Genomic DNA, 13,668 nt, shown 5'->3' with positions numbered 1-13,668 from the left:
CAGTGGACAGATTACCAGTTTGCGATGTTAACAGCGAGTTTACAGCCTCACTGATTTAACTACACAGCAAAGAAATGTTAGCAAATAAGCGTTAGCATTCACTCAGAACTTACCGTTCTTTGTGCAACTTCAAATGTCGAACGAAGTTGGAAGTTGTTGCATCTCTGTCTGTAATCTTCGACCCGCATGTTTTGCATACTGCTATTCGTTTTTTGTTGACCACCTCATAGTTTTTATATCCGAACGAAACTATCTTTGGTATCATTTTGTCTAACTGGCGCGTTATTTGAGAGTTCCACTGCATTGGTTGTCCTGTAATTTGATTGGATGGATGCTTTTGGCTCAAAACAACGTGGATCTAATTTGATTGGATGTCTTGCCGACAGCAAATACGTATGCACATATACACAGACATTGAAAGATACAGAGCGTTCGGTAATAACATACGTTTTAATATTTGGGTTTTCTGGGAAACAGCAAGTCTTGTCAAGTCAAAAGGCTCAAGTCCAAGTGAAGTCACGAGTCAATGATGTTAAAGTCCAAGTCGAGTTGCAAGTCTCTTTACATTTTTTTCAAGTCGAGTCTAAAGTCATCAAATTAATGACTCGAGTCTGACTCGAGTCCAAGTCATGTAACTCGAGTCCACACCTCTGACATATAGGTACACGTACGTCAACGTCGCCGCATATTACGATAGGCTCTACTGTGGAGTGACGCATAAACATGTCTATGGAGAGAAGTGCATAAAAATGCCTCACTCTTGTGCTGCTCGGGGCTGTACAAACCGCTGTACGCTCCAAACCAGATCCCGGGGGATTACATTTCATAGGTAAGGCTGGACAACTGTTTTGAATATATTTGGCCATTATAAAATCCCGTTTTATTAGTCTTAACCTTAGCTAAGCTAGGCTAAGCTAGTGAAGCTATGCATTCCTGTGTTCAAGTCAGCCTCCAAACAACGTTTTGGCTAAACGTTTTAACTATTTAGACTGTTCTTAGCTGTTTAGGTAACATTTTCCTAAAGAAATTCACCTCAGTTTACAAATGTTAACCTTAGCTAAGCTAGCAAAGCTATGCATCCCTGTGTTCAAGTCAGCCTCCAAACAACGTTTTGGTTAAATGTAAGAACTATAATACGGGATTTTATAATGGCCAAATATAATCAAAACAGTTGTTTAGCCTTACCAGGGTTTGTCGTTCAACAGTAATGTTTTTTAAAGTAAAGACTGTGATTATTTAATTTAGTAGAATATTGTATTTTGAAAGCACTGGGCATTTCAAATTGTTATAAGTAGTTTGTATGTTTCACTTTGAAATTAAACATTTCACTATTAGTAATTTGTATGCAACTTTTCAATGATAAGCAAGTGTCCTTTATCATATTGCAATCGCATATCGCAATATTGATCTCAATAATTGCCATATGTCTTTTTCCCCAAATCGTGCAGCCCTACATTTAACTCTGATTAGGAGTTGACTCGTATATTAATTTTACTTGTGTCCTTTCATTTTTTAACTTCCTGCTATTACAGAGCTAAAAAAAGCTGAGATTTACAAGCAGCCCGTAGAACCGACACCAGATTTTCATCTCCATGCTGCTTGTTCTAACTTTTAGATGTTCTTACTTATAAAATGTAGTTAACAGGAAGGTCATTTCAAGTGTTTTTTCAGAACTCGTGTCTCATAAAGGTCCATCCTTATGTCATGAAAAGCATACAGGACAAGTATTTCAGGAGTGAAAAATGTAGATGCAGAACTCCTTTTTCCTGCTGCTTTTCACCACACCCCAATTTTTCTTGGGGAGCTTCGGTGTGGCACCTTGTCTTGTGTTTCCTGATTAGCCTGATTTGATTTAATCTCTTATGATTAGTATAAATAAATCCATGATGTGTCTCGTCTACGTTCAGTCATGTCTTTTACCCATTTCATGTCTTCATGTGGGAACAGTGTTGCTTATCAGAGAAGGAAAGAAATGGGCAGGTTGGATGTAAATAGTTGTACGTTACATGTTGAGATGTGTGTAACATGGACGTTAAACACTGTTTAGTGTAGGTTGGCGGTTAGGCACCATCTCCATTGCATGATTTTAAAGAAAAAATTATGCTCTGTTGACTCCTCCTACCAGCTTATTAAATAAAAAGCTCTTTTTCCAGCCAGAATCAGTGCTGTGTGTTTCATTTTCCCAGTTCAGCGAAAGCTCATCAGATTATTCAAATGTGAGCACATATGCAGCTCTTTTGCTATGTCAAGAAAGGGTTATTTATCCATTTTTTAATATCATGGTCAGATTTATTCCACTTCCAAGACATTGCTTTTGTTTCCAATAACTGCCAGACGCTTGCATCTGTTTTTCCTCCTCAGCGTCCATTTTCGCATCTTTCTTGTGCTAAACTTGTGCTCATTTACAGCGCAAGTGTGTATAAAACTTGTTGTGTTTGTGCGAAGATCTTCAGCTCTACCTGCATCATAATTATGATTCGATTTGGTCAATTCGTTACAAGAAAGGACAGCAGAGCATAGTGAAGGACATTTTCCGCCCTCACATGCCCTGTTCTCTCTCCTTCCATCTGGCAGACGGTTTCGCCGCATCAAAATGAGCTTTTTCCCCCAAGCAGCCAGAGCCCTCAACTCACTGCCACCAAAAGCCTGATCGTCATTAACACTCTTACACACTTCTTTTCTATATTTGCACACTTTACAACTTGCACGGGTCTTTTTGTCTTGTCTTGTCTACAACATCCTGATCATAACTTGAAACCTGGTATTCAAATACCGCCTGCACAAATCTCCCGTTACTGTAACTGCACCCGCTCGCTTGTATTGTCTCCTGTTCTGTCTTGAGTTATTGTACATAGATATACAGTAGTATTACCACCTTTTAACCTCTTTTATTGTACTTCAGTTCATTTTTATTTAGTTGTAACTTTTATTTGTTTTGTGAGTATTATTTGATATTCTTATAAATGCAACATGGTGGGCTTGGGGTGAAACAGCATGTCGATATCTCAGACTGATCTTTGGCAAAATCATTAGTCACCTCCTCCAGTTTGGTTTTCTCCCTGATAATGAAAATATACAGTATAGAGTCATAAATTCAATTTTACCAGGTAGCACTAAGAGCCCCCTAAACCTATCCAGACTATCCAAAAAATTAACAGCACTAGATAGTTTTCCACAAATAATTTTACTCATAGCAATAAACCACTGTCCCCAACCAAACCCCCACCACTGGTATTATTGTGGTTTTTAGTTTGGTTTTCTTCTCAAATTATTTATTTTGTTTTTCCTTTCTCTGTTTTATGAAAAATCTATATTTTCACATTTTGAAAATATTGTGCATTCTGTGGCATTTGCTTTTTAGGGAAAATAAAAGTAAAATGAGTCAGTCAAGTTTAGTCAATGAAAATTGTATTTTAATTGTAATTGTATTTTTTTTCTCCATTTAACCTAGTCAATATAGTACAAGCACCAAGTAGGACAGACAAAAGCAACATTTTCTTTTAGTTAAACCCATTTCACAATTAAAACAACGTTTTAATCTTATTGTTATATTATTCAGGGCCGTCCTAACAAATTTGAATGCCCTGGGCAAGATTTTAGGTGGCGCCCCCTTGCATTGAGGTAAGTTCCTCTGCTGGTGTAGATATACTCTGATAGAAACTGATAGCTTTGTCTTAGATAAGAGAAACACAAAAAAATATGAACTTGATCTTGTTGACATGAAAAAATGACCAGGGCTCTGAAGATTTGAAGACAGGTAAGAGGGACATTCCACTGAACCCCACCACCGCCTCAGGAATGGGGGTGTTTTTGTTACTAAATCATGTGATAATGAAATATGACCGAGAATACTTGTTCTGAACGGGTTTTGTCAGTGAACAGGCTGCTTCCAAATTTAGGATTCAGCACGTTCTCTAACAGCAGTCAAGTTGTCACTGTGTGCTGTGACACTGTTGTTACATTAAAACAGAAGACGACTTACTCTGTGCTTGATGTGACGCCCGGAGTGCCTATGGATGCGGTCAACAAGTAGCAGAATAAGGGGAATAATTTCAGGATATCTTTTAAATGGTGGTTGTGTTGCATCTTACCCAGATATAATACAGCTATTTAATGATTGTGTTTAGAAGAGAGGAAATAATGTCTCGTCACGACATTTTAGTCTAGCTTTTATTTTGGACACCATATTTAGTCTCGTTATTATTCATCAACAATATTACATGGTTCGTTTCGTTTGGGAATGTACTCCGTCTAGAGAAGAGTCCAGCATCAAAACATGGTCGTCAATTTTAAACTAATTTCATCCTCAAACCCCAGTTCTGGTTTTTGTGGGGATTATGACCCTCCTAGCAGGTAAGGAAGCGTTGAGGTCCCCTTGACCACGTCACCGTCCCCACACACTGCTCCCCGGGCGCCCCTTTCATAACTGCTGTGCTGCAGTGTTTCACAATGACAATCATTTCATTTCAAATAAATACATAAAATCTGAGGGCAGTCCTGCACAATATCAGTATTCAGAAAAAGTTTAATCAGAAAAAGTAACGGAACACAAACATACATACATGCTTTTAACAGGTGAAATATGCACTAGGAAATCTCCAGCTTGTAAAAGTCTGTGGATTGGCATTTAAAAAAAAAAAAAAAGTCAGTTCTGTGTTAAGATGGCTTTACAAAGGTCATTTTGAAATTGTGTTTCTTGTTTTCTTTCTTGGTATCTATGATTTCTGAAGACTCTTCCGGTCTGTGCTCCTCTGGGGGTGGCGGGAGGGTTTCATCCGATTGCTCGGTGGAGCTCTGGCTCTCTGTAACAGGTTCTGGCTGTGGGAATAAAGAGGAAATCATGGGATTCCTTTAGGATTCCTACGAAACACACAGACCAACCCACAAACATAACACGGCCCGGTTTGATTTCACAGAAATAAGTTAATTCCTCAGCATGGGACATACTATTCCAAAATAATCATAATAATTAATGCACGTGAAATCTCACAATTGCCAACAATTCCAGAACCAGCACCTATCTATTCTGGATCTGATCCCATACTGATCGCTGCACATCCCGCTCACCTCACTGAATCCCAGGCCACAGTGCCTCCGGTTCCGGCCGGAAAGTTTCCCATCTAAGCCCTGGTGGTACTGCTGCTCCAGCTGAGTGTTGATCACCTGATCCTCGGCTCCTTGAGAAGTGAACAGGAAATGAACCGGTCAACACATTCCCCAGGGGAAGGCCTTCCGGGCGTATACAGGCTGGTCTGCTCACCAGTTCGGAAGTGGGATGTTGTCTTGTGATCCCCAATGACGAGTCGTCCGGTGTGCTCTTTCTATTTCCAATGATAAAACAGGCATGTTAGCGCCTGCCGCATTTAATAAAGAAGAAAAGTCCCATTTTAGCTGATTTAGCATAAAAGCGGTAATACAGACCTTCCCAGCCCCCATGAGACGCAGGAACTTCTGCTTTCGCTCATCCGTCCCTAGATCCGCAGAGTCCCACTGTGATGAGCCTGACTGCAACAGGGGACAAAAAACCTGTTATTCAAAATGAAGTTTGCCAGTATATAAAGCAAAATATTCTTATACACCACTGTTTTCCCTGGGTTCACATTTTCCACCTTCACTTAAGGTTTGTGGTGCCACACCACTGACATGTGACAGAGGTAGCACTAACAAACACAGCGCAAAGAAGAAGGCCCTCACCATGATACAGCGGAATCTGTAATGTGAAGTAAAATTGAACAAACTACTGATAAACTTATGACAGGTTCGGGCATAGATCTTCATCATCATGACTTTTAAAAGGAGATTCAGAGGTGCTGGAGTATGAAAGCAACGCAACGCAGCACCACGTGACACGGTTCACCATTGTAAGATGGGACATTCCAGGTCTATGGCATTTTGTGCTTTGGTCTTTCGTGCCAGGTAACATTAAGACACGTGTTTTTTTTTTTTTTTGTTTTTTTTTTTATTCAGTGCGATGCTGAATAGTAGTATAGACCTGCTCTGGTTTTAAACATTGTAGTTATAAACGTAGAAAAAACATTTCTCACACTGTCTAACAGAAACTATGTACTTCATTTTACATTCATGTGTCCAGGACTTTATTTGATATTCCAAAACTTTGGAAGGTCTGGAAAATTCTTTTTTCAAATTCCATGACTTTTCCAGGTTTTTAATGACCGCAGGAACCCTGAATAAGAGTAAAACATCAGCTCGCCTGCACACTCCTTCCTCCAGCCACCATGAGAGAAGGTTTCATCCATGTCATGCCTGAGTGATGCTGATGCTGGGTCCACAGCCATGGATGAGGAAACAGTCTTAACAGAAGCTCATCCCGACATCAGGCAACATTTCAAAATCTTGAGTCAGGCACCAGAATTAATGCGCCTGGGAAGTGGGGCTGGAGTAGAGGACGCGCTAGTAGGACTCGGGAGTGGTTTTGGGCGACTCAAGTGTCGCTGGATGCCCGTGGTGGTGACGTCACACGCCGATTCCCCGCCCTTGATGCCGAGACGCGTCTTACTGCGTTTTGTATGAGCAGATGCTGTCTGAGCTCTGCTGTTTCATCGTCTATTAAACGGGGTGAATGTGAGTAACATCGCAAACCTGCCAACATCTACCTACATGTCTGCAATAGCGAAAGCTTTCGCCGAACTACGCGCTGACTGCCCGAACAGGGAAAGTCTTACGTCGTCGTCTGGAGCGGCGGGGCGCTTCGTTCCGTGTCGCTCGTCTGAAGAAGTCATTTCCCACAGCGACGTTAAAAACTAGCCACGCTACTTACTGCACCAGCTACTGTGTTTGGCATGGAGTCATTTTATCAACACTTCCGGGTTACTGGGCGACAGTAATGTCAAATTAAAAGTCCGCTTCGGATCGTCTCAGGTGCGCATGCGCACACTGCTGTTTCCTTTATGGCGCTTTGACGCCTACGCCACTGGCCGTATAGACGTAAATATTTACATAAATATAGTACAGCTCAAACGTTTGAACACACCTTCTCATTCAATGTGTTTTTACTTTATATTCATGATCATTTATATTGGTAGATTCTCACTGAAGGCATCAGAACTATGAATGAACACATGTGGAGTTATGTACTTAACAAAAAGTGGAGACCTGACCTCCACAGTCACCGGACCTGAACCTAGTCGAGATGGTTTGGGGTGAGCTGGACCGCAGAGTGAAGGCAAAGGGGCCAACAAGCGCTAAACACCTCTGGGAACTCCTTCAAGACTGTTGGAAGCTCATCAAGGGAATGCCAAGAGTGTGCAAAATAAGAGATGTGGTTATATATGATAAATTCAGCTTTCAGGGTGTCACATGCAGTTTTGTTTCAGCCAGATAACTGCTTCAAGAAAATAGTTTTTGTCTATAGGCCTATGCACAAAAAAGCCATTGAAACTTTTTTCCATATAGACCAGCGACAAGGTGAAAAACATGCATGCGCTTGCAGATGAGTGCGTTCCATCACAACCACAAGTAACCTTGTCTGTATACAGACAAGGTTACTTTTAAAATGTATTCCCTTACAGATTACAGAATACAAGCCCCAAAATGTAGTTTGTAACGTATTCCGTTAAGTTACTCAATGCGAGTAACGTATTCTGAATACTTTGGATTACTTAATATATTGTCATGCTTTTTGAATGCTGCTCCTCGGAGATCTGTGATTTATTTATTGCTGCTGCACTTTGTCTTCTATGTATTATGTTCTATGTTCTGTCTACGTGGGAGGGGTTTTCAAGTAAGAATTTCATTGTGCTCTGTACGCTGTACTTTGTACATATGACAAACTTGCGCATGGATTGCGCATGCGCAGATCCGCTAGGTAGCACAACTCGATAGGCAGCATGTTTCGACAGAGCACCTGTGTTATGCGTGGTCCACGCAGCGTGGAATTACCAAAATTAGAGGAGATAGCCTAACATATGAAACAGGAAAAGAACGCTGTGTAATCCATTTATTTGAAAAAAGTAACTGTATTCTGATTATCACTCATTTAAACGGTAACTGTAACGAAGTCCCAGGTTCAAACCCCACTTACTACCATTGTGTCCCCGTGCAAGATACTTAACCCTGAGTGTTTCCAGAGGGACTGTCCCTGTAACTTTGTGAGTCGCTCTGGATAAGGGCGCCTGAGAAATGTTGCAAATGTGCCACAAAAATCATTTTGTAGTACAAAGACAAATTACAAATTCAAATTCACAAAAAAAGATCCAATCTCTGACTGCATGCATCACGTTTGAACTATTTGCAGTAAAACTACATAGATACACAACGAAAGCCTCTCTTACAAACAGTTTAATTGTGCAAAACAGGAGTGGTGCGTGCATTTCAGGATTTTCATTGCTTTACTTGTCACCAACACAGCCTACCGATGACATCAGCGCAGCAGTAACAATTGTAGACCTTAGTAACTGGTTCATGTGCTTGTCCCTGCCCTGATGTGTCTACATTTTCTCACCTTCTGAGCATGTCGTCTCTGTAGTGACTGTCTCACTCGTCCCCTCTGTCGTTCGCGTGTGTGTGTGTGTGTGTGTGTGTGTGTGTGTGTGTGTGTGTGTGTGTGTGTGTGTGTGTGTGTGTGTGTGTGTGTGTGTGTGTGTGTGTGTGTGTGTGTGTTCAGTGCGGACATGCAGTCATCACACATCATGCATGTGCACCTGTGGTCAGTCCCCGTCTGAGCATCTTTCCAAAACCTGTCTATGTAAAAGATTTAAATATGCATTTTACCTATCTTTAGTGTTAAATTTAACTGATTGACAACATTAAAAGGATCCTAAAGTGTCCTCCTTTATTGAACATATCATAGTTACTATGACGTGATTGTTACTACTATTTGGTTTCCTACTCATTCTTTAATTTGATTTAGAAAGAGAGATTACAGTACATGTTGATTCAGATTAAAGTAACCAATTAAAATAAATAACTGGCCATGTTAATAACATCTAAGCAACATCTCTTTTTAACGTTATTAAAAGGTCAAGTGAAAAATGGAACTGGTAGCTTCTTAAAATGCAGCAAACTTACAATTCCTTTTATAGATCCAACTGTGCACAACATCTGAAGAGTGGATGTTTTAGCCCTTTAGGACCTTTATGAACAACAAACACTTGACAGAACTCAGCAGAATAGGGCATTAACTAGGAAAATACTGCAATAGTGTGGAATTGGAAACTTGACAATGAAAATGAATCAAGACACCCTGTTCAGTTCTTTTGGCACATACTCATAATCAATGTAATCATCCTCTGCCACGTAGAAGACAACAAAAGTGTCGTTTTTGTGTAAAAAATATATATAAATTAGACCTCCCCCGTTTCCATTTCTATAAAAGTCAAATAAACTGTTAAAGTAGTGAGCCATTTTGGTCCTCCAAAGTCAAAATGTACAAAACATTACAGATCTGTTTGAGTTAAAAGAAAAAAAAAAAAAAGGATATATGTGCTTCTGCATTCAATCATGTCTGTAGAAGATGAAGAGGACAGAGCAGAGCCGGGTCCCACCGTCCTCAGCTGCTGGGAGGACAAGTTTCTAGTAAGGCCCGGCAGTAAGTTTAAACCACTTGACTGTTTCTCTGCTTAAGTCAAAGTCCTTCAGGCCTAGGGTGACCCCACCCAGGAAGCAGTTTTCCCGCAGCGACTCTGCGCTGAGCACACTCAGCTGGAGCTCCCTCTGGTTCAACGTCTCTTTACTGTAGCCGCTGTACACCAGCTAAGGGACACAGAGAAGATCAGTGAAAATGTGAATAGGTAGAACAACTACCTGTTTTGTTGGTGTGCAATTATTTCTGTCACCCAAAACATGAGCTTTAATGATGCTTTCATAGTTTAAAACGTGAGGAGCTCTTATGCATGCCACATCCTCACTCAGCATGGTTTAACCCGCACACATCGACAAATTACATTTGCAAGCAACTTTAAAGGTCACATTTTTTCTAGTTTGAACTACGTATCTACACTGTGTTCCTCTTGTCTGTACTCCACAACATTTTGACCGTTTGTCCCACATCCTGCACACTAAGGTAACGTCCCACATTTTCATTTGTTCTGTCACATGCGTAGACTCTCTACACGGGATTTAATAATTTTTTTAAAACAGAAATCTTGCTGAAAAATCATTGAATGGGCAGTAGAGGGCCTACTTTGACAGCCAAATTATTGTAGCATTTGTCGTCCAACACTATTTGCTGGATCCAGTTTTTAAGCCATATTTGGTCTGTTCCATCTTGACCATTACAATACCATTTCATTAAATGTTGGGTTCTTGGTCCTCCTGGAGATCTTTGTTTTACGTTTGGAGGTTTTGTGAGGGTCTGGGAGAAGATAGGTCTTCACATAAGGGTTAGGGTCTGCCTCATCATCAGATACCTAAATATGGATAAAAAGAAAAAACAACATTAACTCAAGAATTATTTACATGACCGCACAATAATTAAATTGGCCTTAATTTACGAGTTAATATTGCATCAGATTATAGACTTCAATGGTTCGGGAAAACAAAAAAGTACTCAGAACCATAACTTGGGCCCATTTAATTAGTCTTACACCCCTCATATTTGACTTTTTCTTTCCTTGAGACAACAATGAAGATAAGACACTTTGATACAATGTAGTCAGTACCCAACATCCTAAAACTGAGCTGCAGTATGGTGGATGAGAGCACACAGCGGTTTAACAGGACAGGTCTAACCATGGTCCACCAAAGAAGTTGCTCAGCGTCATATCAGAGGTTGTCCGTCCGAGCTCAGACACTGCATCAGCTGGGTCTACATGGTGGTTCAGTCATCCCAGAAGGACAGAAGATGATGCACAAGGAAGAGCGCAAACAGTTTGCTGCAGTCTGATGAGACCAAAATAAACTTTTTTGGTTCAGATGGTGTCAAGCGTGTGTGGTGGCAACCAGGTGAGGAGAACAAAGACAAGTGAGTCTTGCCTACAGTGAAGCATAGTGGTGGGAGTGTCAGGGTTTGACTGCTGTCATGGGGGAACTACAGTTCATTGTGGGAACCATGAAAGCCAACATGTTCCGTGACAAGCATGTCTCCAGACCTGAACCCTACTGAGCATGTGTGGTTCATCCTCAAATGGAACGTGGAGGAGCACTAACATCCACCAGTGTCTAACATCCACCAGGAGGAGAAGAGGATTCCAGTGGATGAAAGGTGTCTGCTAAATGCCATAAATGTAAATGAAAATATGAGGGGTGTCCTTATGAGATATTGTATGTGGTTAGTTTCTACCAAAAGTGGCACAATGAAGCACAACTTGTGAATCGGTGACAAATAATCAAGTCTCATTGACAGACGTTGTATTGTGAAGGTTAGCCTGTCTGATCAATAACAGAGTGGCTACTGCATCACAATATGCTAAAAACATTACACAGGTCATCATAGAATGCACAGTGCAGCATAGTTTACTGTGTATATGGCTGTGTAGCTGTATACGGGTCAAAACGACCCTGCTGAACCTTATTCACCACCAAATGCACCAACAATGGCCACCGGCAATAACTGGACCAATTGTTCAGGAATGCTTTGATGAAAATGCCAGTTGAAGGTGTACATCAAAATTCTATTTTCCATATTCCCTAGACCTCAATACACTCAAACATCTGGATGTATTGGGGGAAAAAAAGTCTGTTCCATTTTGCTCCAGCTCACAACTTACAGGATGTTTTGGTCTTGGTACCAGGCTGACTGGTCTATTATTACAAATCAAAGAATCTACACCAAAGTTCATTGAATGTAAGAGGCTGGATATGCACGGAAAAATATGGCTGGGTTGATGTACTTGCTTATAAAATATTAAATTATGGAAAAATGTCATGTTCATTTATCCAGTCAACAGTTGAAGGTTTGACTTTTTGAATTCAATTCAAAAGAAATTACCTTAATGTTGTTCAATTTTTTAAGATGAACCAAAAGAGGGGTCGGCAACCTGTGGCTGTTTTTTTCTTTGTAGTTCAAAAGTTGATTATTGTTATATTGTAATATGCAATATGTTTGTTTTTTTGTTGCTCAAAAAATGAGTCACAAATGCCATATATTCATATATATGTGCATTTATTAAGCTTTTTAATGCTTTTGAATCTGAATGGCTACCCCGACTGGCCATCGCCACCTAAGCTGTTAATCAGTTTGTTCAAAATCTGCGTTTAAAAAAAAAATGCATATTTCAAAATCCCTTTAAGTGTTAAAGTTTGCCGACCCCTGGTCTAGAAGATATAAAGGTAGACTGTGTGAGTGTGTTGTACTCGCCAGGTCTCTAATGTGCATGACCATGATGAAGAGTGTACTGTTCCTGTATGACACTGATAGCTTCACCTCTCCCTCCACTCGACTTGAGACTGGGCTCTGTGGTAGAACTGGCAAACACACACATGAATAACACACAAATGTCCCTGTATTAGTCAATGCACAAAGCACTAGACATATTACTGTCTGAAAGAATGAGCAGCTTTGGGTGTTCCATAATCAGAAACCATTGTGCATCTATAGCTACAGTGCAGGGGGAAAAGTCAAATTTATCATGAAACATGCAGCTCCTCACATTAACTCAAACTCAAAATGATATTGGTATTAAATCACTAATGATGATTCCCTAATCACTAAATGGCTAAAATAATTACCAAAAGCACCTCTCAAAAAAAAAAACTCCTAACTTTCTGCATTTTCACATCACCAAAACCGGAAAAGAGCACAGAAAGAAGTAAATACAGTGCAGTATCTCACAAAAGTGGGTACACCACTCACATTTTTGTAAATATGTTATATTAAATTATAATATATAATAAAAATATAATATATAATAAATATATTATATTAAATATAATATATCTTGCCTTGGGACAAAACTGAAGATATGACACTTTGATACAATTTTATCAGTGTAGAGCTTGTGTAACAGTGTAAATTTACGGTCTTCTCAAAATAACTAAAGTGAGTACACCCCTAACTGAGAATGTCCAAACTGTCTCCAAAGTGTTAATATTTTGTGTGGCCACAATTATTTTCCAGCACTGCCTTCAACTCTCTTTACAGGTTGTTACTGGAATCCTCTTCTACTCCTGGTGGACGTTGGAGACCTTGCGCTCCTCCACCCCTCCATTTGAGAATGAACCACAGATGCTCCATAGGGTTCAGGTCTGGAGACATGCTTGCCTAGCCCACCACCTTTACCCTAAACCCTAAGTTGCTCCAGGGGGCGCTCTGGATAAGGGCGCCTGATAAATGCCGTAAGTGTAAATGTTGAACTGCAGTGAGCAGTATGAGAGAGAGTGAGAGCGACAACAACTACTTTAAACACACCTGCATCAGATTCGCACCTGAGACTATCTAACACTAACCAGTCACATGACACCCCGGCAAGGACAAATGGCTAATTTGGACATTTTCACTCAGAGGTGTACTCACTTTTATTGCCAGTGGTTTAGACATTAATGTCTGTGTGTTGAGTTATTTTGAGGGGACGGAAAATTTACACTGTTATACAAGCTCTACACTGACTACTTTTTACATTTTACATCAAAGTGTCGCATCTTCAGTGTTGGCCCAAGGAAAGATATAATAAAATATTTACAACAATGTACTCACTTTTTGAGATATTGTATATTCTGCACACTTACAGCACTCTACCTAAACGGCCATGTGCAGGTAACCTAAAGGCACAC

The 13,668-nt window shown here is 40.3% G+C and overlaps 2 protein-coding genes across 2 annotated transcripts in view; both read right to left on the bottom strand.

Moving 5' to 3' along the window:
- Positions 1–4,507: 4,507 nt before the first annotated feature.
- Positions 4,508–6,822, bottom strand: c7h11orf58 (chromosome 7 C11orf58 homolog). The gene is made up of 5 exons (XM_028987320.1): positions 6,684–6,822; positions 5,422–5,505; positions 5,261–5,321; positions 5,068–5,177; positions 4,508–4,818 (listed from the first exon to the last, which is right to left on the bottom strand). Exons 1-5 carry the CDS (start codon positions 6,738–6,740, stop codon positions 4,657–4,659), a joined length of 474 nt encoding a protein of 157 aa, XP_028843153.1. The 5' UTR covers positions 6,741–6,822; the 3' UTR covers positions 4,508–4,656.
- A 1,943-nt stretch (positions 6,823–8,765) lies between these two features.
- pik3c2a (phosphatidylinositol-4-phosphate 3-kinase, catalytic subunit type 2 alpha) overlaps positions 8,766–13,668 on the bottom strand; it is a 34,359-nt gene continuing 29,456 nt past the window's right edge. Inside the window, exons 31-33 of the mRNA XM_028986764.1 lie at positions 12,257–12,363; positions 10,242–10,367; positions 8,766–9,711 (exon numbers count right to left, since the gene is read on the bottom strand). Coding sequence (XP_028842597.1) covers positions 9,532–9,711; positions 10,242–10,367; positions 12,257–12,363 — 413 coding nt within the window. The 3' untranslated portion in view covers positions 8,766–9,531. The remainder of the gene's footprint in view (positions 9,712–10,241; positions 10,368–12,256; positions 12,364–13,668) is intronic.

The sequence above is a fragment of the Denticeps clupeoides genome, chromosome 7 (genome assembly GCF_900700375.1).
Source record: "Denticeps clupeoides chromosome 7, fDenClu1.1, whole genome shotgun sequence".
Lineage (NCBI taxonomy): Eukaryota > Metazoa > Chordata > Actinopteri > Clupeiformes > Denticipitidae > Denticeps > Denticeps clupeoides.
This window is presented reverse-complemented; position numbering and strand designations above follow the sequence as displayed.